Source organism: Myxocyprinus asiaticus, chromosome 36 (genome assembly GCF_019703515.2).
Source record: "Myxocyprinus asiaticus isolate MX2 ecotype Aquarium Trade chromosome 36, UBuf_Myxa_2, whole genome shotgun sequence".
NCBI classification, from domain to species: domain Eukaryota; kingdom Metazoa; phylum Chordata; class Actinopteri; order Cypriniformes; family Catostomidae; genus Myxocyprinus; species Myxocyprinus asiaticus.
The window spans coordinates 10,390,588-10,416,118 of NC_059379.1; the positions used below are offsets into that span (position 1 = coordinate 10,390,588).

Below are 25,531 nucleotides of genomic sequence, written 5' to 3' on the forward strand. Positions count from 1 at the left end.
GCTTGACTGGCCAGCAAACTCACCAGACCTGAACCCCAGTAGAGAATCTATGGGGTATTGTCAAGAGGAAAATGAGAAACAAGAGACCAAAAAATGCAGATGAGCTGAAGGCCACTGTCAAAGAAACCTGGGCTTCCATACCACCTCAGCAGTGCCACAAACTGATCACCTCCATGCCACACCGAATTGAGGCAGTAATTAAAGCAAAAGGAGCCCCTACCAAGTATTGAGTACATATACAGTAAATGAACATACTTTCCAGAAGGCCAACAATTCACTAAAAATGTTTTTTTTATTGGTCTTATGATGTATTCTAATTTTTTGAGATAGTGAATTGGTGGGTTTTTGTTAAATGTGAGCCAAAATCATCACAATTAAAAGAACCAAAGACTTAAACTACTTCAGTCTGTGTGCATTGAATTTATTTAATACACGAGTTTCACAATTTGAGTTGAATTACTGAAATAAATGAACTTTTCCACGACATTCTAATTTATTGAGATGCACCTGTATATTAAGATGGTAAAGATTGAGACTTCACTAGGAGTTGACCATTTCAGATACTTTTAGAGACAAATGAATTACATTTACAGACAGTTTCAAATTATGTTGCTTGTTCTTTTTCGGGGCAAGAATAAAGACATCTTGCCGAATAAATATTATGTTTAAGAAGGAAATCACTTTAGAAGTGAGGGCCATTTATATAAAAAAACAAGGTTCAAAATAACTACACAGCTTTCATCTGAAGAAACTTTTATTTATCATTTTCAAGAGTAAAAAAGCCACCATACATTTAGCAATATTACACTGTTTTGGTGTCCCCCAAAACACATGCATATTGGAGTATATACTTGTCTGTACATTGTTGTACTTGCTCTCTTTTACAACCAAAAGTGGGCATTCCAGAAGAATTTTTTTTTTTTTTTTTTTTTTTAATGGACAAAATATGTTTCTCTGAGCTACCCAAGGTCAGTGAGCGTGGCAGCCGTATCTCGGTCTTACTCTAGTGAAGAAAGAAGAAACACTGGCACTGGCTTCCAGTCCTTGCCATCTTACTGCTTTTGTCTCTAAATTCATCAAAACAGAGATGGAAAGTGTTGGCAGAGCTATAGCAAGACGCTGGTTTAGTTACACACAGAAAAAGACAAACATGCAGGAGGAAAGACAGACACAGTTTGGGTCTGGTTTTGAGGAAGAATAGTTCACCCAAAAATAAAAGTTTTTATCATGATTAATTCACCCCTCATGTTGCTCCGAGCTCGACTGGATCATCGAGCCGGAACCAGATCAGTTGCTGAGTTCTGAATGGCATAGTATAATATCATACAACTCTTATGCCTACTATTTAACCATATGTCGTTCCGAACCCAGCCAGTACTCATTAAAAAGTTTCAACTCAAATAAACGATTCGCTCCAGAATCATGGCCGGGTCTTAGAAGGGGCTGGGGGAGGCCCTGTCCCAAATCGGACAATGAGCATGTTAACATGTCATACAATGTTACACTGATTATTATGCGTAATAACCTGACAATGCAAGGTCACGTAAATGCCGAAAAGGGTTTTCTCTTATTGCGGTTAGGCCAAAAACTATTGTTAATCAAAAAGCGATCAGCACACATAAACCGGTGCTCTGGAAACATATTCAGTGTGTGCATTTGTGGTGCGCATGCCTGTTTGCTTTTTAAAATTTAAATGTAAGCGTGATTTTCTTGTGTTGTAGGATTTTTAGTATGAGCAGACTTTTTATCATTATCAGTGCACTATTGTTCATAAACTCACTCTATGAAAATTCCTGTAAACAAATGTATTTATTTTTTTTAAATGGCATGCCACGCAGACAATCTCTTAATTACCTGACAGGTATCACTGAATTTGGTGTCAAACTGTCTCCCTTTGTGTTGCACAGAAAGTTGTGCTGTTTTGTGCATTTGAGTAAATGATGACAGAATTTTCATTTTTTGAGTGAACTATTATTTTAAGCTGAAAACAAATGTGAAACTAATAACCACAGCTTTGTAACAAAATAAATGTACAATCTGGGTGTCATACTTTGTGGTAATAATGAAGGTGCATTTTATTTAGCTGTGCATCACCTTCAGTAAAACATCTTTTCAGGTACAACACTGAGAAAATGGTAAGCACCTTTAAACAATCATGATCACTGACTAAGAAGAAACAAGCAAGGTAGTATTTCTATCACATAAAGTGTCAAACATCAGCACTATCACCTCTTAATACGTGGCTTAATCATTAGTATTTATTTTTATAAAAAGGCCATTTCAAACAGTCCCTTTTCATTACAACAATGGTACTAAGGTTTCAGCTTTCACTCCTATGAAAAAGGTAAAAAAAAAAACAAGTGCTGTGTAAGTGTATTAAAAGCAAATAAAATATCATGCTAACATAATGAAAAAAGATGGGTGTTATCAAAGTTAATTATTACCAGCATTTACCCCTCTTTTAAATAAAAGGCTGTAATTATTTACTGTACAGGGATCTTGTTGAACAAATAAAATAAGAAAATTAAAAAAAAAAGTCAGAATATTCATGATTTCAATTTAACAGTTTTTTTGGTATTTACAAATATAATTTGCAATGTACAAGGCACTGGCTCAAATAGAGTTTGGATTATGTGAAGACTTGGCACATTATGAATATGGATGTATAGCAGGAACTACTCTAGGTCATCTAGTGTACACTAGTTAGTAACATACCGAGAGTAGTTTAGCAGTTCATATCTTTAAACCCGTGATTGTAAAATGGATAGTTCCAACTCTAAATTCTGACTGGATGATCTGCAATCGATTATTATGATTAATTTAATTAACCATATTGATGTTACCACCATTTTGTAAAAGCAACACATTATGCTAGTGGTTGGTATTTGGACATGGATATGTAGGTACCAGTTGTCTTTTCTTTCATGCATGAACCATACCCCTACATCACTATTGCTAGAGTTCTAGAAACAACCATCTTTTTTCACGTGTTTTTTTCCTTTTAGTTGCAATTCAGGGTTTGTTCCAATTCAACTTGTGGCTTTCAGAACACACAACAGTCTTCACCTGAGACACAGGGTCAAATACAGTATGGAGGCCTCATGTACATCAGAGAAAAATGTGTAATGTCTCAGAATTTCTACTTTAATCAACACGATGCATTTAAAATACAAAACCTTAATAAAAGGGACTCCAAATGATGTATTATGAGACCACTGAGTGCCCTTTACACCAGCAATGTAAACAATGAAATAGAATAAATATAAATAATTACATCAAATTCATTCAATTGTAAAATGTAAAAGGCATCAAAGAATTCAAAAACACCCGAATGAATAATTTGGTACATTTTTAATATGCTCACATTCCTCAAAGTATAGTTTCAGTTATTAACATTATTGTTTATGGGATAAACCCACTGGCCACCAACAGCGTTGCAACACCAAATGTAAACTTATTAACACGCCTGTTGGCAAAAGTGATGCATTCAGTTTATACATTGCCGACATGTACAGTACATGCATGAAAGACGAGCAAGGGATACATATTGTATAGACAATTCCTCAAAGAAGACCATTTTAATACTTTTATTGAAAATCAACTCAACATTATCATGATAGGAGTGTATACTGAGGAAAGTCAACATGGAATACTCAGCACTGCAGTTCCATTAGTGTATCTGTCATGATCACCAGGCTGCTTCCAACTGGGATAAAATAAGGGATTTAGGATGGAGGGGAAGGGTGGATATATATCTTCTTCCTCAGTGGGTGGAGTGAAGGGGGATGGATTGTTGAGAGATAAAGGTAGACAGGGGAGTGAGTGTGGACAGAGGGGAGGGTGGTGTCTGTCTGTGTGTCTGTCTGTCTGTCTGTCTGTCCTCTCACACTGTCGAAATCAACTTGCCCTCCGCACTGTGAAACAAAGAGAGGGAGATGCTGCCAGGTTGGGTTTGGACACAGACACATTGAAGCACAGAGAACATAAAGCACTGATGTTAATGTTACTGATAATACTAATCTCTCATACTGCATCTAACAAACATGTGATGGGCTGCATTTCCTACAAGACAGATGTGTAGTTTGATATGCAATGCAATGCTAATCAGAATTGTTTATCAGGAATTATGGTAATGGGTCATTGACAAATACGGTTGACCAAGGTGAGAAAATTAGAAATCTTTTACAAATCTAGTTTAAAACACATGTGTCAAGTTCGTAGAAATAAAATTTTTGTCCAAATTAGTTTCATACATTTTGAAAACCATTTATAGTATTTTATTCAACAAAATGTATTTAATGAATAAATGTGGTGGAACCATTAAGTAAAAGGTATTGAAGTACTTTCCTTGCAACTTGTGTAGAGTGTACACAGCTTAATCATTCAAAAAAGTTTCAAAAAAGTTTTTTTTTAGTATGTTAAGGTAAAAAAAAGAAAAATTATATATATATATATATATATATATATATATATATATATATATATATATTTTTTTTTTTTTTTTTTTTTTTTTTTTTTTGAGTCAAGAATATCAAAAAGTTTTTTTCAGGGTTATACCACATGAAATGAACAAAATGTGCCTTGTCATAAAAATATAAAAATATCAGATTTTTGAAAAAAAATTTCACAATCAAATCTTGAGGGTCTAAAGGGTTTTTATGGTTTTTGTCAACATAAACATCAGAATGGTTGTTTCTTCAAGAATGTCAAGAATACTTTAAGCTCCACAAAAAAATCTCAAAATGATTTAGAACTCAGAAATTGCAAACATGTTGTTCATAGAAGAGCTGCATTCAAGTAAATATTTTGCGTGAATTATTTATTTATTTATTAGTAATTTAAAAGATCTGGACAAAAAAAATGAGCATCAAGTCATTGACCCAAATACAATGTCCTACATTTCTGAAAAGGATCTAAACACTTGTGTTGTGAAAATGGAGCCCATTGCTACAAATGTATCATGGGAGTATAATCTACATGGTGTGAAGGACTTTATCAGGATGCCACAGTAAACTACAGCTTTTAAACTAAAATGTCCTTGAGAATGGGAAAAGTGATTTCCCTGACACTAAAAGACTAATTAACACATACACAAATAGACAGCAAAAGCAAGAATCAAAAAAGCAAGAATGGAAATGTATCTAGATTTTTTTATTTTTTATGATTTGAAATCATTCATCTGTACCTGCTTCAAATTTTGTGATACTACGTAATTTGGGATATAGGCTGGGAAATGTCCTGATTCCCCATAGATGACCCCAAAGGGTTTATTTATTTGATTTGAATATAATTTCGTAACACTTTTAACAGCACCACTCTGCAGCAGTCTTGTTCTTTGAAATTATAGTGAGATCACACAGGGTGCTTTAAACAATTAAATCAGAGTCTGATCATTTAAAAAAAAAAAATGTCATTAAATAATTAAAAAGAAAAGCTATATTATATTCGAGAAAGTCAATGTCTCTCATCTATGGGAAATGACCAGGAATCATATTATTATTTGTGAGGTTTATGAAACCCATTTAAACAATCAGAGAGGTTTCTCCTTTGTTCAATATGGGTTTAGGTGCCCTTGTTTGGTCACCCGCCCACCTTATCATGATTGAGCTAGACCTTCAGAAACGTCTGCTATGTTCGTCTGCTCCAGCTGCAGGTCAAGCAAACAAAACCTTTTGCTTGCCATAATTGCCATGGTTTCAGAATATTTATGTGGCATTTTTTTTTTTTATTCAAACAAAATCAGAGAGGAATAATCAAAATAAAACAAACAAAGTAACACTGTAAATAACCTTACGTAAAGACAAACTTAATTGCTTTCTCCATATAAGTGAGTGTAGAATCAGAGTCAATTCGAATCTTACCTGGTTTGGAATCGAGACTCGTAGTTCTCCAACCCTTGCTGTGAAGGAATAAGAGAAAACCTTTTAAAGGTGCACTCAGTAATTCTAATCCAATACACTTTTGGTCAAATTCTGCAAATATCTCCTCAAAGTCTGCTAGCTGTCCGTTCTGTGGGTGGGTTGAAAAAAAAATCTAGTATTTGTGCACAGCCCTGGCTCTGTAAATGGGACAAAAACAAAGTGGATCGGACCAACCAGCAACAGGGGGTGGTTCTTGCGTGTGCACAGGATGGGGGGTGGGGGCAGATCGAGAGGGAAATTCATTAGAAGAGTGACGGCAAATCTGGCTGATGCAAACTTTCTAAACTCCAAGGAGGACAAATGGCTGAGAAACAGACCAAGAGAAAAAGGTCAGACGAATATAAACTAAAAAAGAAGGATTATGATAAGTCGAGGGCTAGGAGCCGCGTCAACATCGGCGAGGATTTTCAGCAGTGGAGAGACCTCCGAGAAGTAAAAGGCTTGAAGACGGATGCAGAAGTTGCTCTTTTTCTTCTCAATAGGTGGGTAACATACATTTTGCTATGTTTCTCAGAACCCATATATGCTGTTGTTGTGATGTTAGATTTAGTAGTAGGAGAGTTGTGAGTGTCTGGAGCTGGTGTGCGTAAAACCAACTTGCAGAGAAGACGAGACATCTTGGCAGCAGCAACTTACTGAATTTGGGGGGCAGAGCTTCCAAAGAAGCACTGAAGGGAGGGGTGTGTTTGTTTTGGCAGTTGAGTTCGAATAGCAACAGTGTTTCTCAGGAATCGCTGAGTGCACCTTTAAGTGAGCGACTTTTCTATAGATGGCCAGTAGATGGCAGTAGAAGAACACTAACGTGTAATCTGCAACACTGGTAATAGCAAAATCATCTTTTGTTTCAGTATAAGGGGGTCATTGAGTGCACAGTGAACAGGAGCCAATGGAAGTGACTTTAGGGGGCAAGAAGAATGCAACAGATATGTCAGGGTTTTGTTTTTCTTAGGAATTGCCTACTTGTGAGAATCCTGGCATTGCCACGCCGTACAGTCTCTGTCTGTTGTGCGGCATGCTCTGCTATACATTGTAAATTATGAGCTTGACAATAAATATTGAATGCAGAAGGGAGGGGAGTGTGCGGTGCTGATTGGAGATTTATATTTGTTCCTGGCTTTGTAACGCAACAAAGACCTACTTCTGTTGATCTGACAAAAAGCGTCACTGCATACACCAGTGCAAGAGTTAGTGATGTATAGATTGAAATGTTAATTAGTATTTTTGTCTTGTTTCCTAGTAAAAATATCTAAACATTCTTAAAACAAGGTACAAACAATTATCTTAAATTCAGTGATATTTTGTCTTGTTTTCAGAGAAATCGAACACATGGATTTAAAACAATATATATAGTGAATAAAGAATAAAGACATTTTTGGGTACTTTCTGGTTATAAAATGTTAGTGGATCATGTCCATAGTAAATGTGATTACTCTGCCAAGACACCTGTGTGAATTTAAAAGGGAACTCACTTTATACATCCACTAAAATTATGTTGAGACGAGTCGGTTAAAAATATTTGCAAAAAAAGGGCTCAAAATTGCAAGTTAGTTCTGGAAAAACGCCTAGCCTAATTTGCTTGCCAGATGCCACTTGACTATGTTATCTTTGCAATGAAATTCATGCATTGTATGTGTAAGTTAAGTGTCATTTTGGGGCCACTTTATGGTATTTTTGTATGTATATCTTTTTACGTCTGATAAAATGTTTTCATAAGCAACTGTTCATTATTATCCATTAATATCCATCAAGGAGCTTACAAATAATTCCTACCACAAATTCTGCAAACTCTCTCATTCTAATCTATTTTCTCTGTCCTCCCCAAATCTGTGTAATTGGTAAGTGTCTATTAGAATGGCCTCTCAAAAGAAGTTTAATCAAACAAGAAATGTATTTTCTAATCTGATCACTGCCAGCTCAGTTCATGCAGCTAAAGTAACACACACACATAGGGAGTGATCCTTGGCAGTGGCGAATTCTCAGGGCCAGCAAAGCCTTCTCTGCTGGCCTAACATGCCAAATAATTAAATATTTTTCATCCTTTCATTCTCAATCACCTTTTTGCCTATGTATTTTTAATTGTTTTCCACTCTTAATTAATCTACAAACAAATAGAGAAAAACGAAAAGTGTATCCAGTCAGAATGTATTCCTTGGTGCTTACAAGCAAAGTGTGACAACTGTTTCACAAATCGCATGCCCGAAGCAGCGCGTGAGTCTGAGCTCCACCCCCTCAGGCCTTCAGAATTTCCACAGAATCCCTCAACAGTGCAAATGAATGAACTAAAGTCAGATTGTCAGATTCATCAGCCAATCAGATTGATTTATTTGTTTTTGGTGGGTGTGATCTTTAGGATATGTCCCGGTCGAGGCCTTCTAGCTGGCCTTGAGTGACGCAATCACGCTTTAAGTGATGTATGTAATTTGAAAGTGAAGAGCGTAAGATCTTGCTGACGAGCCTACTGTCATCACTGCCACTATCGCCATTGAGAAAGAGATCCTTATGGATTTAAAAACACAAGATGTTCTGCATGACCGTGTGATTGCTTAATTTATTAAACAGGAGAGGAGGACTGATTTTCACTTCAAGTAAATTGGTAAGTGCTTTCTGCATTGTTATAGCAACATCAGGAGTTTTCTAAGTGTAAATTAGGCTGCTTGAGCATTCAGTGTCAGATCAAGTTTTGAAAAGTAGTGCTGCATTTCTTTCAACTCGGAAAGTCAGATTTTACAACTTCCTACTAGGAAAAGTGCAATGGAATGCATCTTGAAGTCAAAATTAAAACTTGTAGGCTTGTGCAGTAATTCTCAATTCCGATTTCGCCGAGATGCAGGGGCATGATGTCACACAAACATGTCGACACTCAGGGAGATATACAAAGTAAGTGATAAACATTCACTTTATTAAGTAATATCGATAAATGAGTTTGTTTCCACATTACATAATATTAAAGTTTGTTTAACAAATGCCTGTAGAAACAGGTGTATAAAACATTATAACCTCTTTTGATAGTTGTACACTTGAAGCACAAATGCTAGCGCTGCAGCATTGTTTATCAGTTGGGTTGCTAGGAGACATCTCTAATAATAGTCAAATCCCTGCTAAGCTAACGGGAACACTGCAGTTTTGTTTCCTTAAACGTCATCTTCCGAATATCGGGGAATGGAATGCATTTATGGTCGGAGATATCAAGTATAAATATCCCTCATCCAACTTGAATGTAACGCAGCATAACCGTGTACCCTGACAAAACGAAATTTATTGCAAGCATCATTTAAATTGCAAATATTATTAGATAGATTTTTCCAGGTATTATAGACCTCCTTGGTAGATTCATTTGAAAAATTATGATTTTTGAATGTCTGTTCAGGAGACGTTCATTTCACAAAACAGTCATGCTGCAGTTAAAATTAGGCTTGCTTGAGCATTAAGTGTCGTTTCAAGTTCTGGCTTTCGTGTGTGGACGTGTTTTTAAAATGAAAATTGGTATTACTAGTTAGCTGCGACATAATGTATGATGCCCAAAGGCACAGGGTGTCTTATTCATTGTGAAACTGTGTTTTCTTAATGGCATGAATCACACTGAAGGCCTAAACTTTAAATGCACGGCCCGCCACTGGATCCTGGTTTACATAGGGTAATGTCTTGGTACGTCCTCTATGCTGTTAGCTGGAGCTCAGGCTGCTCTAATCAAATTGTCAGGCTGCTGTATTTCAACATGCCTAATAAATGTGTGCCGTCATATATGGAAGGTGATTAACGCTTCAGCTCTATTAACGTTACTATAGAAGTCTGTGCTAATATCTGCATACATTTGTCAAGATTAATCTGTGTACTGAATATGAGATTGACGCTGCATGAGAACAGACTGGGTGTGTGGGGGAATTGCCTACTTGTGAGAATCCTGGCACTGCTGTGCTGTACGGTCTCTGTCGGCTGTGTGGCGTGCTCTGCTGCTGTGCGAGGAAGCGGGTGGTCATGCCGTAGTCAGGTGTTGGTAAAGCTATCTCTCTTTCCAGAAGATTTCCTGTGCTCCTGCTTTGCTGTAAACTACAAATACACACACATATGGGTGATTCTTCAATTAGGGGAACTTTTCTGTGCCTTAGTATGAATGAAATGTATTTTTTGAAAAAAAAAGTTTTTTTTTTAAACAAAATCACATTTTAACGTATTTTTTTTCTCCCTTTTTCTCCCCAATTTGGAATTCCCAACTCTAAGTCCTCGTGGTGGTGTAGTGAATCGCCTAAATCTGGGTGGTGGAGGACGAATCTCAGTTTCCTCTGCGTCTGAAACCGTCAATCCATGCCTCTTATCATGTGGCTTGTTGAGTGCGTTACCGCGGAGACCTAGCGTGTGTGGAGGCTTAACGCCATTCTCCGCGGCATCCATGCACAACTCACCTCATGCCCCACCGAGAGCGAGAACCACATTATAGCGTCCACGAGGAGGTTACCCCATGTGACTCTCCCTAGCAACCGGACCAATTTGGTTGCTTAGGAGACCTGGCTGGAGTCACTCAGCATGCCCTGGATTCGAACTTGCGGCTCCAGGGGTGGTAGTAAGCATCAATACTTGCTGAGCTACCCAGGCCCCCAATAATAAACTTTTTTTATTGTGTCTCTTTAAAGGTCACTGTAAGTCCAAGATGACACAAACAAAAAGTTAATGAGTGCACCTTAATTTTTCCTAATTTCTTAGTGTTGAAATTTTAAAATTGCATAAAATTCTCTATTTCGAGCTTGTCCCCTAACCAGACTTTTTAACTTCCACTCAATAATAAATGTATGAAGTGCTTATATCAGAAAAATTCTACTTTGCTCTATAATAAAAACAAAATTATCCTACTTAAATTCATTTGGAATGTTTGCATACAATTGGTAATAATTTTTTTAACAAAGATTCACTGTTCCCAATATGCTGTCATAAACATCATAGCAAGCATTTTAGACAACAATTGAGTTTTTCCAAAAGAGACGTGACGGGGAAGCACATCTCTGCCAGAACCGTTTGAAGATCAAAAATGCTACTTTTAAAAATGTTTTTAATTTCACCTAAGAAATTAAAAAATTGCTTAAATGGTCAGTACTTGAGAATTTTTATTCAGAAACAAATTTTCTCCAAAAACTACAATTACAAGCCATTACCACCACACACTTAAATCGACACATTCACACATACCATAATGCACTTGAAGGTTGATCAAGGCACTTTAGACACACACCAAGCCCTTTTAAAATTGCATGCTTTATGATGCTATTTAGCTCATGACCATAGTTCTCTAATTACACTTGTTAAGCTGTGCCAGCACAAAATTAAATGGCATTTAGAGTTTGAAAGGCCTTTTGTAAACTCATCATTAATATTCATACAGACTCACCTGACATGGAGTTTATTGCTGTCTGCTTCAGGAATCACACGAGTGTAGGAAAACGGAAACCAGCCTCGCCTGAGGGTACAAATATTACACAGTGGGATTAAAAGCATGAATTCTCTTTAAAAATACCAACTCATCATCGAAAATCCTGTATTTTATTATTATCATGTATCATGTATTTCTGTACAATCTTCTTATGGAGCTGTGTCTACAGTATGAATCCAAACTCTCACCTGAAGGGTGATCTTATTGTGATGTTAAATTTAAGGTTCTTACATCCTGTTCTTCTCGTTTTCTCCGTAGTGCCAGCCGTCTCTGGCCTCAGGTACCAGCAGTGTGATGATGTCTCCTTCTGTAAAGCTGAGGAGGGTGCTGTTGTCACCGGCGATGTGCGAGAAGAGCGCCTGAACACGTGTCCGCCCGTTTCTCTCCAACCCAGCTGCCACTGAGCTTGACCTGGGCAGGGTCTGGGTCTCTGCTAGGGTCAGAAGTCAAAGTTAGACATTAGTGCTTAGCACGAGCCCATTATGAAAACATTTTTGTGTTAACATTGTGCAATGAACACATTAAAAGTTTTAAGTGAACACCATTTCCATTCAATACCTATAGGTATTGGTAAAATCAAATCAATGAATCCAATCAAACCTTTTGAACCTGTTTTAGCCAATATTTGTGTTTGCTGTGTGTTTATATGCTTATTAGAGTATTATGTTGTTTTTACCTCAGCAAACATGCTAATGTTAATACTCTATTTGAATCAATTGTTAGTCGAGTCTCTTGTGTGCATCATGCTTTCTGCTAAACTTCTACTTGTTCTATGGAAGAAAGAAAGTCATACAGGTTCGGAGCAAGGTGAGGGTGAGTAAATGATGACAGAATTATAATTTTTGGGTGAACTATCCCTTTAAAATCATGGAGAGTTGCTGGGTATTTAATCACATGAAATGCCTCACATTGAAGTAAACAAGATCGCAAATGTACAAATTGGAACAGGAGACAGTTCAAATGAAAGGTGTTTTGCTTGTTGTGCTGGCAAAGGTCTGGAACAATCTTGAGCCTGTGACTTACCTAGAGTGCTTTTGGGCTTGGCTGGAGCCACCTTGCGGACAGGCAGGGTATTGGAGTAGGCCTCTCCACCGTATTTGTGGGTCTGTGCGGAAGATTTCTCATGTGCGGCTCTGGTCTCCATCCAGCGGTGGTAGTCTTCTCCACCATGAACCCCTGCTGAGCCGTTCACCATGGGCACACTTTCTGCTCCCATCATTCTCTGCAAGATAATTACTTCATTAGGAATATTTAAGGTACCTAATTTTCATGTGTATGTTAATGCATTTCTTCTCCATTCTCTTTGACACAACTCGGCAGTGAGCACAAAACCCATCAAAGATCAGTCACACCACTCTTAAATGGGAACTAATATCCTCCTGTTTCCAATTCTGTGTTTTTAACCTCAAGTCTGTTGTCTTGCTAACAGTGTTCTAATCAGACGTGATGCAATAAAGTAAAAATGATAAAAGCTTTAGATTGATCTGAATCTGAATTTTTGTCCTGACAAGCTGTGAAAGGTCGCTGGGTTTCTATTTCATTGCATTGCTCTGGGTAGCCACGCCCACAGTGAAATCTCATTGGTCCAAAATCCTGCATCACATAACTGTAAACCGAACATCAAATACTGTATGCTCAGATTTGGTGTAATTGTGTAGTTGTCACAATGCAGTTTTGCTTTCATTGTAGACAGTCAAATAATTTGTCGTTTGAAAATTGTCGTGTCAGGCCCGGTCAGGATACAGTATCAGGAATGTGAACACAGAAAAAAATATGAAGAAAGCCCTGAACTCATTTTTTTTTTGTTTTTTTTTCTCCCCAATTTGGAATGCCCAATTCCCAATGCGCTCTAAGTCCTCATGGTGGCGTAGTGACTCGCCTCATTCCGGGTGGCGGAGAACGAATCTCAGTTGCCTCCACATCTGAGACCATCAATCCACGCATCTTATCACGTGGCTTGTTGAGCGCGTTACCACGGAGACATAGCGCGTGTGGAGGCTTCACGCTATTCTCCGCGGCATCCACGCACAACTCATCGTGCACCCCACAGAGAGCGAGAACCATATTATAGTGACCACGAGGAGGTTACCCCATGTGACTCTACCCTCCCTAGCACCTGGGCCAATTTGGTTGCTTAGGAAACCTGGCTGGAGTCACCTGATCTAATTTTTTTTAATATATACTGTATACACAGGTATATACAGTATATTCAGGTACTAGACCATTTTAAAAACTTGCCATCTTGATTTAAATAAATAAAACACTTTAGAACTGTCATTCCATTCTGCAACAACAGCTGTGCCTAAGGAGATGTTACTGCACCATGATAATAAACTGTAAACTGAAAGGAATTGTAAGTGTGAACACCCGCAGGTTTCAGATTACACTCCTTACAGTAATGTGGTCATTAGCAAACTGCATTTAATTACTTTATATCCATCTAAACCGAGCTTGAGAAGAGAACTGTCTTTATCTCATTCCTCTGGCCATGAGCACACCTCCCACCCCAAACACCCTTAGGACTTAATTATACACATCATTAGTACTACAAGTTACAAATTTGCTAGCTGCAACATTCACTGACTTCTACAAAAACTGAGGCATCGTATCGTTTTGTGGCTCACATTTGTTATAGCAGTTTTAAAGATGTTACTTTGGGTCAAACTGGACAAGACTTGAGGTGACTATTCCATAGGGAAATTATTTCTGATGAAAACCTTCATACAATCCAACTCACCGTCTGTTGGTTTGGCACAGGAAATGGCCTGGCTCCAGGGATGGAGTCTGAGATGGTCAGGTTAGATTTAGAGGTGTGATGGGAACTGGCCCCCAGAGTCCCACCAGCTCCTGAGCCCATCTGCTTGGCCAGGAGCATTGCTCGATCTGGGAGTTTATTTGGGTCGACGTATGCTTGTTGCCATAATGGGATCTTCTGTGTCAGCAAATCTCTGCCCTAAAAACAAACAAACAGCAGCACAACTACTATTAGTGCCCAGTAAGAATGACATCAGCAGTGCACACCAGCAAAAGAAAAATATAGATTATTTATTATACAAAAGTGTTAATCAGATAATGGTTGTTTTTCACCCCAAAATGCAAATACTGTCATTATTTACTTACTCTCATGACGTTCAAAACCCATATCACTGCGAAACACAAAAGCAGATCTTTTAATGAAGAAAATACTCAGAATTTAAATATTTTTACAGTGAAAATCTTGATATCTGTTGCACGTTCATAAGCATTATTACAGAAGCTTGTTCACAGTAGCTTGTGTATTCACGTGAAAACTTGCATTGTTTAGCACTAAAAACAACACAACTTCTCGAGTGTGCCATTGTGAACGTACAAAGCACGTCAATATTTTCATTATAAAATTATTTAAATTAGGGGTTGTTTCTTACCAAAACCTATCGCATTCCTTCTGAAGACTTGGAATATGACGTATAAGTCACATGGACCACTTTTATAAAACATGAACTACTGTTGTTTTGAAAAGATGAACCGTGATATTCATCAAAACATCTCCTTTTGTGTTCTGCATAAAAAAGAAATCATATGGGGTTGGAACGACATGAGGATTAGTAAATGATGACAGATTTTCATTTCTGGGTAAACTATCCCTTCAATCATAGAAAGTCAATTTGGTGGATATCATGATAGCAGAACAACTACAGACTCAAATATGGATTCTCTCACTCTATTTGTGAAAACAAGGTTTCAGGGTTGAACTCTTCACTGATGGACTGATAGAAGGAGGGAAGGCAATAAAGTGATCGCTCCTCACCTCCTGTTCTTCTGAAGCTCTGAGACATTCCTCTCAATCCTGACAACCTCACTGCCCTGAAGCCTGAAATAGCCTCATTACTTTACCCCGTGCACAAGCACTGAGCCTGGCTGAGCTACGACCACTAGCTGTAATAGAGAGATGAGGAATGCCTAGAGAGATTTATTTCTTCACGCATAATTACATAATTTCAACACAAAACAAAGTTCATGTATTTATTTATTTGGTTTGTAGCCATGTACTAAGTTGGATAATGTACAGTCAGACAGTTGTTATTGCAAAATAAACCCTGACCCTGGGTGATCAGGATCGGAGAAAAAGACTTGAGAGCTGTAGCCGAGGGAAAAGATTATCTGTAAATAATGACTTAAACTTGTGTCTGCTCCTCACACAAAGCAATTGTATGGCTTCAGAAGACTTGTTTTGAATATGGCACACATAATGTATGGACTACTTTTAAGGTGCTTTAATGGTGGGTTTCTTTTTGTTTTTTGTTTTTGGCCTTTGTGGAGCTTGTCCATGATCACTAAGAACTGTTCTTCTAAAGAAGAATGTCTTGTGGGTTTTGAATGGCATAAGGGTGAGTAAATTATTAATTTTCATGTTTGAGTGAATAATACATTTACCTCAGTTTGTTCTGGGTATATAGGTGTTCATGGGTCCATGTAATAAGTGTACAATAAGTCGCATTGAAAAGAAATGTCTGCTAAATTACTACTTCCATTTCAAGGAATCCAGCTTTTAAAACCTTTGAACATTGACAACACCTTTCATCTAATCTTTGTTCTCATCCGCCTCTAGTTCTCTACTTATAATACCTCGACAGTCTCTATAGCGCTACTAGAAGCCACAGGTCTGTACGGACTCCCCACAGTCCTCTTCTAAGTCACGACCACACATCACCCTGCCAAAGCAATTATCACCCGCCTGCTTGTCCGAGCACCTGCCGACTCCGTCACAACCTCATCAGGTTCACAGAGGTAAAAAAACACTGCCACTGTTTTCATTTTGTTTTTCGAATCAGCAGATCTGAGAGAGTGAAAAACTTTAAGAGATAAAGTGTGATGGTGCAATGTACAGTATATGCCATTACAAGCACAAGATTCCATGGTCTATGTAGACTGAAGCATTTGAGGTTAGAATAATATAAGGAATATTGCGCAATCAATACTGTACTTACAAAAGCACTTACAATGAAAGTGAATGAGGGAAATGTTTTGGTAGGCAGAAATGTGAAGCTTATAATTTTATAAAAGGATTTACATTCATTCTTCTGTTAAAACTTTTGCACTATTTGAGTTGTAAAGTTGTTTAAATCATAATTTTTTACAGCTGTTTTAGGGGTTTAGGCATTATGTTGCCATGGCAAAAAAAGTTGTAAAACTGGATATAACTTTTCACAGAAAAAGTTAGTAAGCGATATTATCATACTAAAATCACAATAACACACATTGTTTACGTCTTGTGGCTATAATTTTGAAACTGTGAGTATTTTAACATTTATGGATAGGCCCCATTCATTCTATTGTAAGTGGCTGTAACCCAGATTTTTGCTTTTTTAAAGGAGGGAGGAGTTTTTGTAGAAATCAATATTATGCCGCAAATGCTGTCGACTGCGTTTAACTTGTTTTGAAAATGGTTTTAAAGGAATAGTTTAACTTAATAAAAATTCTGTCATCAGCTGCTCACCCTCTGTTCCAAACCTGGATGACTTTTTCTTCCATGGAATAGTGGACAGATATTTGCGTAATTATTATCTAAAACAATCTGGTGTTCCGCCGAATTTCTGTGCATTCAAATATGATGCGTCAGGACACGGCCTGCCAGATTTGCCAAATGCCATTGGTTCTTGCGTGTCACAACCAATCACAATGTGCCAAGTTTGAATACGCGGAAGAGGGAATGAAATTTGAGAGCTACAGTGGAGGGCAAGTCTTTCAATAAATATTTGAGATAGTTTAGTGAATATAATTTAATTTTCTGTCTGTACCTCACACAAAGCTATCAAATGGCTTTAGAAAACTTGGACATATTGCATACAAGTCATAAAGAATACTTCTAGAGTTCTCTTTTGTCATGTTTTGAAGCTTGAAAGCGCCCATTCCCATTGACTGTTTGGAAAAGAGCTGCATAAATATTCTGCCTAACCATTTTCAGTCACATTCTCTATTGTTGTAAGAGGGAAAAGATGCAATGAAAATGAACGATGACTGAGACTAACATACTGCCTAATATTTCCTTGTGTGTTCCAAGGAAAATATTAAAGTCACATAGGTTTGGAACCACACGAGTGTGAGTAAATGATGACTGAAGTTTTGGGTAAACTATTCCTTTATTATAGTAAAAGGTTACTATGATCATTGATCACCATGTAGTGTAATGGCTAAAGCTCAAACTAACTACCAACTAACTACCAATCAGTTCCCAAGAAACCCTTTAAATGTCCCTTATATATTTTATGGTATATGTCCATTTTAACATTTATTTCCTATGGTTCCTTACTATACTAATTCTTTTAAATTTGTGAAAGATTCTCTATGTTCTCTTTGTTACTGTCCTCAGTTGCATACGAATGAGTAAGTATCAAGTACCTTTGCCTTTGCATGGCTGGCATGGGTGTCGGTGTTAAGATCCAGCAATGATAAACTCTGGCAGACGGTCTGTTTATTTCATGTCAATTTGTTCTTCCTGTTCTCAAAAAGTGGAGCAGAACCATCACATAAGGGGACATAAATAAACTTGAATTTCATTGCATCGACATAAGAACAAGTGGCATCTGCAAATAAGTGAGCTTTTCTCAGAACTTCTGTAACTTCACTTTATTTTTTATTTTTTTAATGATACTTTTAACCAGCTGGTCTCAAGGTGATTCTTTTTTTTTTTCTTCTTTTTTTTTTTGTGGATGTATGGAGTCCTATATCGTTTGTCCTATGGAGTAACTATACCTTGGAGACAGAATTGTCACCCGAGGTTAGCTAAATCTTACAAAAATCACTTTAGGGTTAAAGTAACCTAATGCAGTTTTATAGTAACTCTTTCATCAGAATGTTTCTCGATTTGTCTGATAAATTTCTTTAGTAAGAGTCTTCCTACACACAACAGTGATTATCGTCAGTGATTATGAACACACTGTTCTTGTAAAAGTGGGCCACTCACTTCCTGGCCCTCCCTTCCTCTTCTCCCCCTCTTTGCCATCTTTCCTCCCAACGTTCTGTCTATCACCTACTCTAAAGCGTGGACGTTTCAGTAGAGGAGAGAAGCTCACTTATGCGGGAATGACTGGTGTTCCTTGACGTACTGGTGAATCCACCAGACACCACTGAATTTCTGCAATTTTTCTATTCAGTGTATGAATGTAATGTCCCAAAAAGATAATCATTCTTCACTGCATAACTGTGTTTTTACATGGGCAGCACATAAGTCCTAGATGAGGTCTGCTTGACAAAATGAATGAAGGAATTCTTTTTAATCCAATTTATGGGCTTTTTAATGGCATTTCTTTAATAGGAAAGGAAACAGTGGGAGAGAAAGGGGGTAAAAGGAATTGGGAAGTGTCGCAGACCCAACTTGAACCTTTGACCCTGAGAGCAACCCAGCTCCAATGTGTCACAAGCATGTCATCATTATAAATCTCATTACAGTTTTAAAAAATGACAACATAAGAGTGATTTTAGCATTGAGTTAGAACTAGTAATAGACCAATTTATGGGCCAATATTTGGTCATTTTGATATTCAACTGATTCAAAATGTCATTTTTAAAGTGCACATTTTTGTGCTATGTGTACATTTCCTGTCATTAAATTTTATAATGTATATATCAGCATTACTGTATATAGGCCACCTCTGTCTCTAGGTGTCAATACCGGCATCGGCCATTGAAAACCCCGTTTTAATGAACAACTAGTGAAAACATAATTTTTTAAACCCAAAATAATAACTTTTGCAAAACAATGTAGCCCAATCTCTAGCAAGCATGATTGGATGATAGCATGTCGGCTTGATAATACCTTTGAAATTAAATGAGATGAATTATGAATTAATGGAATTTGGGGCAGAAACAACTGAGCAAGGTGGCACTGACTTTGAGACTAGAGTCGAATGAACCTCAAAATTTGCAATATGCATGTCAAAGTTTGAGAATATAAACTTTTTTCCATTAAGACTAGATAACTTAAGAGTTAACACATCTAAATGGTTGTTCAAAGGATGGTTCACCCAAAAAAAAAAAAAACATTCTGTCAACAATTACTTATCCTAATTTTTTTTCCAAACCCATATGACTTATATTTTTCCGTGGAACACAAAAGGATATGTTAGGCAGATTGACAGCTTCAATCAAAAAAGGTCATATGTGTTTAGAACAAAATTAGGATGAGTAAATGATGACAGAATTTTTAAATTTTTTTGCAATGAAAGTATCAATTTCACACTTTTCAGCGTTTCTGCAACCCAAACTTTACGCTCTATGACTACAGCATGAAGTTGATTCTCACCTTTGTGTAGAAAACATTGCTGGTTTTGGCCATGGCACACTGTCGGTCAACCAGAAAGGAATACCTCCTCCTTTCTTCTGACAGAGCGTTCTTGTAGCTGTCTGCGATGTAGTTATCCAGCTCATTTTGTTTGCTGCTGATGGTCTCCACGTACTGGGGACAGGGAAGGTGGCATGAAGCAGACAAAACATGGCAAACAATGTCCCAGTTTGACTCTGCTTGATGTAATGGAAGCCATGCTAGGAGAAACAGCATATCTCAATGGCAACCACATAAGCTTGCTGTTAATCTCACTATATGATAAAAAATGGTGAAGCTAAAGCGCAATGGATCATAGCACACAAAGCTGATGAGGCTGAATAACGTCCGACTGGTTGATTTGCTCTTCATTTAGCATTCAGTGGAATGTGAAAGACAAAGCTTAAAGGGAAAATATTTTTTAAATGATTATGAAATCATACTTGCGTTGTTTATCCTACAATGTCTTAGATCAAGTTTGAATTGCAGCTTTAATCTGGGTTCCCACACATTTGATTACTGGATAAGTATGTTTAAAATAATTTACAAGCAGATCGATGAATCACTGAATCATTCAGATCTATTTGTGAAACAGTTTGACCGATTCCTTTAAAAGAATCAACACAAAATATTTTGCTCACAGATCAGACATCACTATGGCATGCGAGCAAGTTTTACTCTACAAAAGAGCAAAATCAGGCCCATGAAATATTTTAGAGCAGAGCAATGATTAAACTGTAGACATTTCCATGATTTTTAAGATTTTATTTATTTCCATGACTTTTCCAAGCCTGGAAACCACAATCTTAACATTCCCTGATATTTTAGGTTCTCCATGATTGGGGAACCTTGCTTTATAGTACTTATTTTGACCCAGATACTGCAAGTATGTCTTTACAAACATGATGTGGCCCTGAAGTTTATAAAAAAAAACTATTTGCTACTGTTACGATGTTTGCCAAGCCTACCGTCCAATTAGAGACCACATAACAGTCAAAACTTCTTCTAACAAGGACATACACCTTGCAGGAACTGGGTGCGATCCAACCATACACCCACACAACAGACACAAATGACACTGTGCGTAATGTTACTCAACCTGTGTAGGCCTTGATATCACAGTGAGTTATGCTGGTTCATTCCCACCAAGTGTTAATGAACGAGGCTGGAGTCACTGTTTGTTAGTCTATTAATAGTCTGAGGTTAGAGAAGGTATTTAAACGTGTGTATCACAGGTTCATAGTGACGATGTATGAATATGTACAAAGGATGTTCACCCACCTACACTCTCAATACATGAGATGTCATGAGTTTAATGACATGCACAAATGAATACCTCATCAAGAGGTTAGGAGTCATTTGATAACCACCTGGTCTTCAATGAGCTAAATAATAAACACCCTTTTTAAATAGACATTTTTCACCTTTAGCTTTGATAAGTAAGCAGAAGTATGAGATGTTCAATGATATCATAGTTCAAAACACTATCACATTATCTATGAAAATAATAAAAAAAAAATATTTTTTTTTTTTACCAAATCGTACAGCCCAAGCCTGTATCTGCATGTGTACCGCATGACTTTGTACTAATGGATCAGACATGCTCTTCTCCTCTCTCTCTGGATAATGACAGCACTATACTACAGTAGCCAATCTGTATTTGATGACCTGCTGTCAAGACACCTTTTCTCCTCACATTAAATGTTCTTTCAGTGCTTGAGTGATGATGAGTACATTTACAGGTACAGTTCATACTAAAATTCAAAGCTCCAGTGAGCACAGTTATACAACTGCAAATGTATAAATGACACAGGTCCAATGCTAGACACAAATCGAGTACAAAAGATGTGTAGTCAAGTAGTTAAAGCTTATGTTATGTGTCTTTATTTGATCCTTTTCAAACCTATTCATTTTTAAGATACCAAACTGTCCTAACACTAGTAGTAATGACAGTGTCTTTGTATGCTGAGGCAGTACTGTATGTAGCTGTATGACTCACAGTAAGATAGGGTAGGAATAAATGGGTTCAGATTTCATATTTGGATCGATATTTCTGCACTATGTCCCTTTAGTTGGGTACCCAAGGGAAAACCAATGCACACACAGATGATGTAACACAAGTCCATACTCTACCCAACCCTACAGCACCCTGGAATCATACAGTGACATTCCAGTTCAAATCAATCTGCCTGTCCCCTTCACGCCTTCATTTGAACATGTGTTAAATTATGAATGTAGGATAAGATTGCATTGCAGTGTCATTTCGGTGCATTATGATTTCTCAAGGAAAGAGAGGGAATTGAGTTCATTACATTGGTCACGGTATTAATACTGGCATCAAGGAGGTGTGCTGGAACAGCCGTATTTATCATAGACAACAAAACATCATACTGTATTATGTTTTAATGACTATGAAATAATTCAGGAAAATGGGGAATTGCACCATAGTTCAGCTCTATGCTGTAAATAACCTGTGCAATGTAAACTATGCTGTAATTGGAGCTAACTGATCCAAACCATTTATTTATGCCAAGACACTGTACCAAAACTACATTTGGTATTTTTGGAGCTACTTACCACCATATATATTTTATCTCAAATAACAAAAAAAAAAACAAACAAACAAAAAATGTACATTGATTTTTCAGGCAATAATATCTATTGATAGACTGATAGATAATATATCGACCAGGCAGATTAGTCCTCTAAATTTTTGGCAATTTTGAGATAATCATACCTGCCTGGCCAGTTAACAGAAGTATTCGTTTTCGCTCGCATCAATTACTGTATAGAAATTACAGCCCTTTGTTCTCAGAGTTAGGTCTAGTTTTAAGATTTACAGTTAATTTACAATGAACTGCAAATGGTATTTTTTATATGCCAGTCAAATGGAATGTTCTCCATAAGGGAATTGATTTTAACAATAACTTATAAACCTTTAAAGACAGACTTACTGTTCCTGCTCTGAGGTTGTTAATCAATGGTATATACTTTGGTTAAAGCCATTAGTCTGCATTATTTCAACTTAATTAAAAATAATTTTTAGAGTTCCAGTTGACGAACTACACTATCCATGATCCTGAAGGTAAAAATCCACAGATCAGAGAGTAGTGGCCAACAAGCTCTGGAGTGAACGGCCACTTCCACGATGCACTATATTTGCAAATATCAGAATATTTTGCAATAAAATCAAAATATTAAAATATTTGTATACTTATAATCAACAACTTTAAATTATTAGTTTTATATTTTTCCATCATTTTAATTTGATTATGTCATTTGTAATGCTTAATGGGATTGTAGTTCATGCTCTCTTGAAAGATGTTAAGTACTCAGTCTTGTAATTTTTTTTTTTTTTTTCTGATTTTAAAATACTCTTTGCTTCAAATCAAAGTTTGTGATGTTGTAATTTACCTGGAAGCTGGTTGGTTTGGTTCATGGCTTAAAACTCTTTTATGAAGGATTTTATAAAATCTCTAAGGAAGAAATGAATGGGAAAATACTTCAGAAACCAAGACAGCTGAAAAAGCACAGTTGTGCTCTATTGGGCGGCTCTTGGCCAGAATAAGCTACAATGTGGACAACAATGTGGTTGAATGCGAGACTAACAACAGCCAGGTATGAACAGTTATTCAGTGAATATCATAACGGCTGTGTTAAGGTAACAGTGCTGGCATGTGTTAAGATTTCTTCTCTATGTCTTGGTGTGGTGAGATTTTTTGCAGTTTTCTGCTCATGCCATCCCTGAAACCAGACTCTCCCCAGCATGACGCACAGTGGGGACTATGAGCCCCACATGTAAAATGTATCCACGTGTCATACTGAGCTGCCAAGTGCAATGGACAAACATGCACACACACACATACTCACACACCTATAAATAATTGACAAAATCTATTACAAAAATGGCATTCATGAGGGAGGGACATTTAAGAAATTTCATGAGAGAATTACAGTTTGTAAGGAAACATGTAAAGGGTATACACAAAAATCTTTTGTGTGTTTTTTTCCAGGGGCTAGACCTCAGCTTTCACACATTGTAAACTGCAAAAATTCCTGGGGGAGAGTCTGAAGGATTCGGGCTATAGGGCGAGAGATGGTTTGACTTACAGCTCCTAATATCGATTTCTTAAAACTTCTCCAAAGCCCTTATTTCTGCTTGGCAAAGCTCTGCGGAGCATTTGGAAACACTGTAGAGTTCAATGGTATAAAAGACTATGAATTTAAAAACTAAAGCTAGGGATGTTTTCTTTTTTTTTCGATCAATGCAACATTTTATGTAACAGCAATTAATTCTCAAGTGAGAAATTCTTAGCATTTTAAGCTAAACAGAAAACATAAAATAATGATTTTTTTTTAGATAAAATACATTTTTAGATCACAAAATAACATTGCATAAATATAATGGCAACAATATTATATTATTATTATTATTATTATTACACATACATTTGCACAAATATAATGCCATAAATATAATAATAATAATAACAATCCAAACTAATTTTCAGCATAATAAATATTTATGTCATTATATTTATGCAAAGATCTAAATAGTCATGAAAGTACTTTCGCTTTTGTTTTGGTCTGCCTAACTTTGTTGTATTTAAATTATTGTTTAACTATTATTGTGTCAAAATGCAGGAATTAAAAAATATTATTATCGCTTATTAAGACACTTATCTGATACTTGACAATTAATCTGTATTGGTATCAATCGTAAAAAAATAAAAAATAAAAAAAAAATATGGTCAACCTCTAGCAAAAACATAAAAGAGCATTTACAGAATAGCAAATTACGTATGATGTTTGGTTGCCGTTGATACTCCTACATGTGACTCAGCAACAGGAAGTTAACTTCATTCAGTTATTATAATGCATTCACTTCAACAGCCCACTTATCTTCCCTCTCTCTGCATTTTCTCTTCTACAGGACACCTGTTGAGTGTCTTCAACAAGCCAGCGGAGCCCACAGCATTTTACGCAACAGAGTTTTCCCACGCCATTGTGTGGAGCACACCTACTGCTCAGGGCATGAGCTGACCTCAGGTTAGCCTACTACGAAATACTTCCGACCTCGCACCTGGTGACAACGGTAGCGAATGGCGTATGTTCAAAACAAACAGCGGCCCCAAAAATGCAACTCCAGCACAACAGGGCCTTGATGAATAAAAGCATATCCTTGTAGCATAAAACATAACGGAACCCACACAAAGTGAGCACAATATTGAGTGAAAGGATTTGAGCCAAACAGTGGGATTTTCTTTAGCACCTTCAAAGCCAAACAGACTAAAACTGGATTTTTTTGCATTTTCACAGCTTAATGTCTGATTCTGTGCAAAGCAGGAACGTGAAAAGAGCAACAGCATATCAAGTTGTAAAAATACACCTCTATGCAAAAAACAAAAGCATGTGTAAACCCTGAAAACAATGTCTTTTTAAGTCTTTTTAAAAGGTCTACTGTAAACTAGATGGTTCCCTGCCTTTTTTATACCAATGAAATTCCCTGAGTTTGTGATTAATGGATACAGATTTTTAAAAACCATATTGATTTAGACCAATTCACTAATGAATCACTCAGACTAATTTGTGGCCCATCCATGACGCAAAAGAATGATTCTCTGAATTAATGAATTGGAATTACTATGGCTTGCGAGCATATTTTAGGGGCTGTTCACATCAAATCAAATCAAATCAAATCACATTTATTGTCACACAGCCATATACACAAGTGCAATGGTGTGTGAAATTCTTGCGTGCAGTTCCGATCAATATAGCAGTCGTGACAGTGATGAGACATATACCAATTTACAATAACATCAAATTAACACAACACAATTTAAAGTCTAATATACACATAATTACACACAACACAATATACAAATAATAACA

General features: G+C 36.9%; 1 protein-coding gene across 8 annotated transcripts in view; it reads right to left on the bottom strand.

Annotated features, from left to right (window-relative positions):
* The window catches only part of LOC127426939 (brain-specific angiogenesis inhibitor 1-associated protein 2-like), a 79,816-nt gene that overhangs the window by 3,523 nt on the left and 50,762 nt on the right, over window positions 1-25,531 (bottom strand). For 2 of the 8 annotated variants that reach the window (XM_051674145.1, XM_051674142.1), the window contains 7 exons: window positions 19,622-19,774; window positions 14,078-14,293; window positions 12,364-12,562; window positions 11,572-11,773; window positions 11,299-11,367; window positions 9,812-9,968; window positions 5,862-5,899 (listed from right to left, as the gene is read on the bottom strand). In XM_051674145.1, the coding sequence (XP_051530105.1) occupies window positions 5,862-5,899; window positions 9,812-9,968; window positions 11,299-11,367; window positions 11,572-11,773; window positions 12,364-12,562; window positions 14,078-14,293; window positions 19,622-19,774 (1,034 nt within the window). Of the gene's footprint in view, window positions 1-747; window positions 1,068-3,334; window positions 3,939-5,592; window positions 5,648-5,861; window positions 5,900-9,811; window positions 9,969-11,298; window positions 11,368-11,571; window positions 11,774-12,363; window positions 12,563-14,077; window positions 14,294-19,621; window positions 19,775-25,531 lie in introns of those variants that run through there. The other 6 variants (XM_051674148.1, XM_051674147.1, XM_051674149.1 and 3 more) reach the window with 6 other exon arrangements.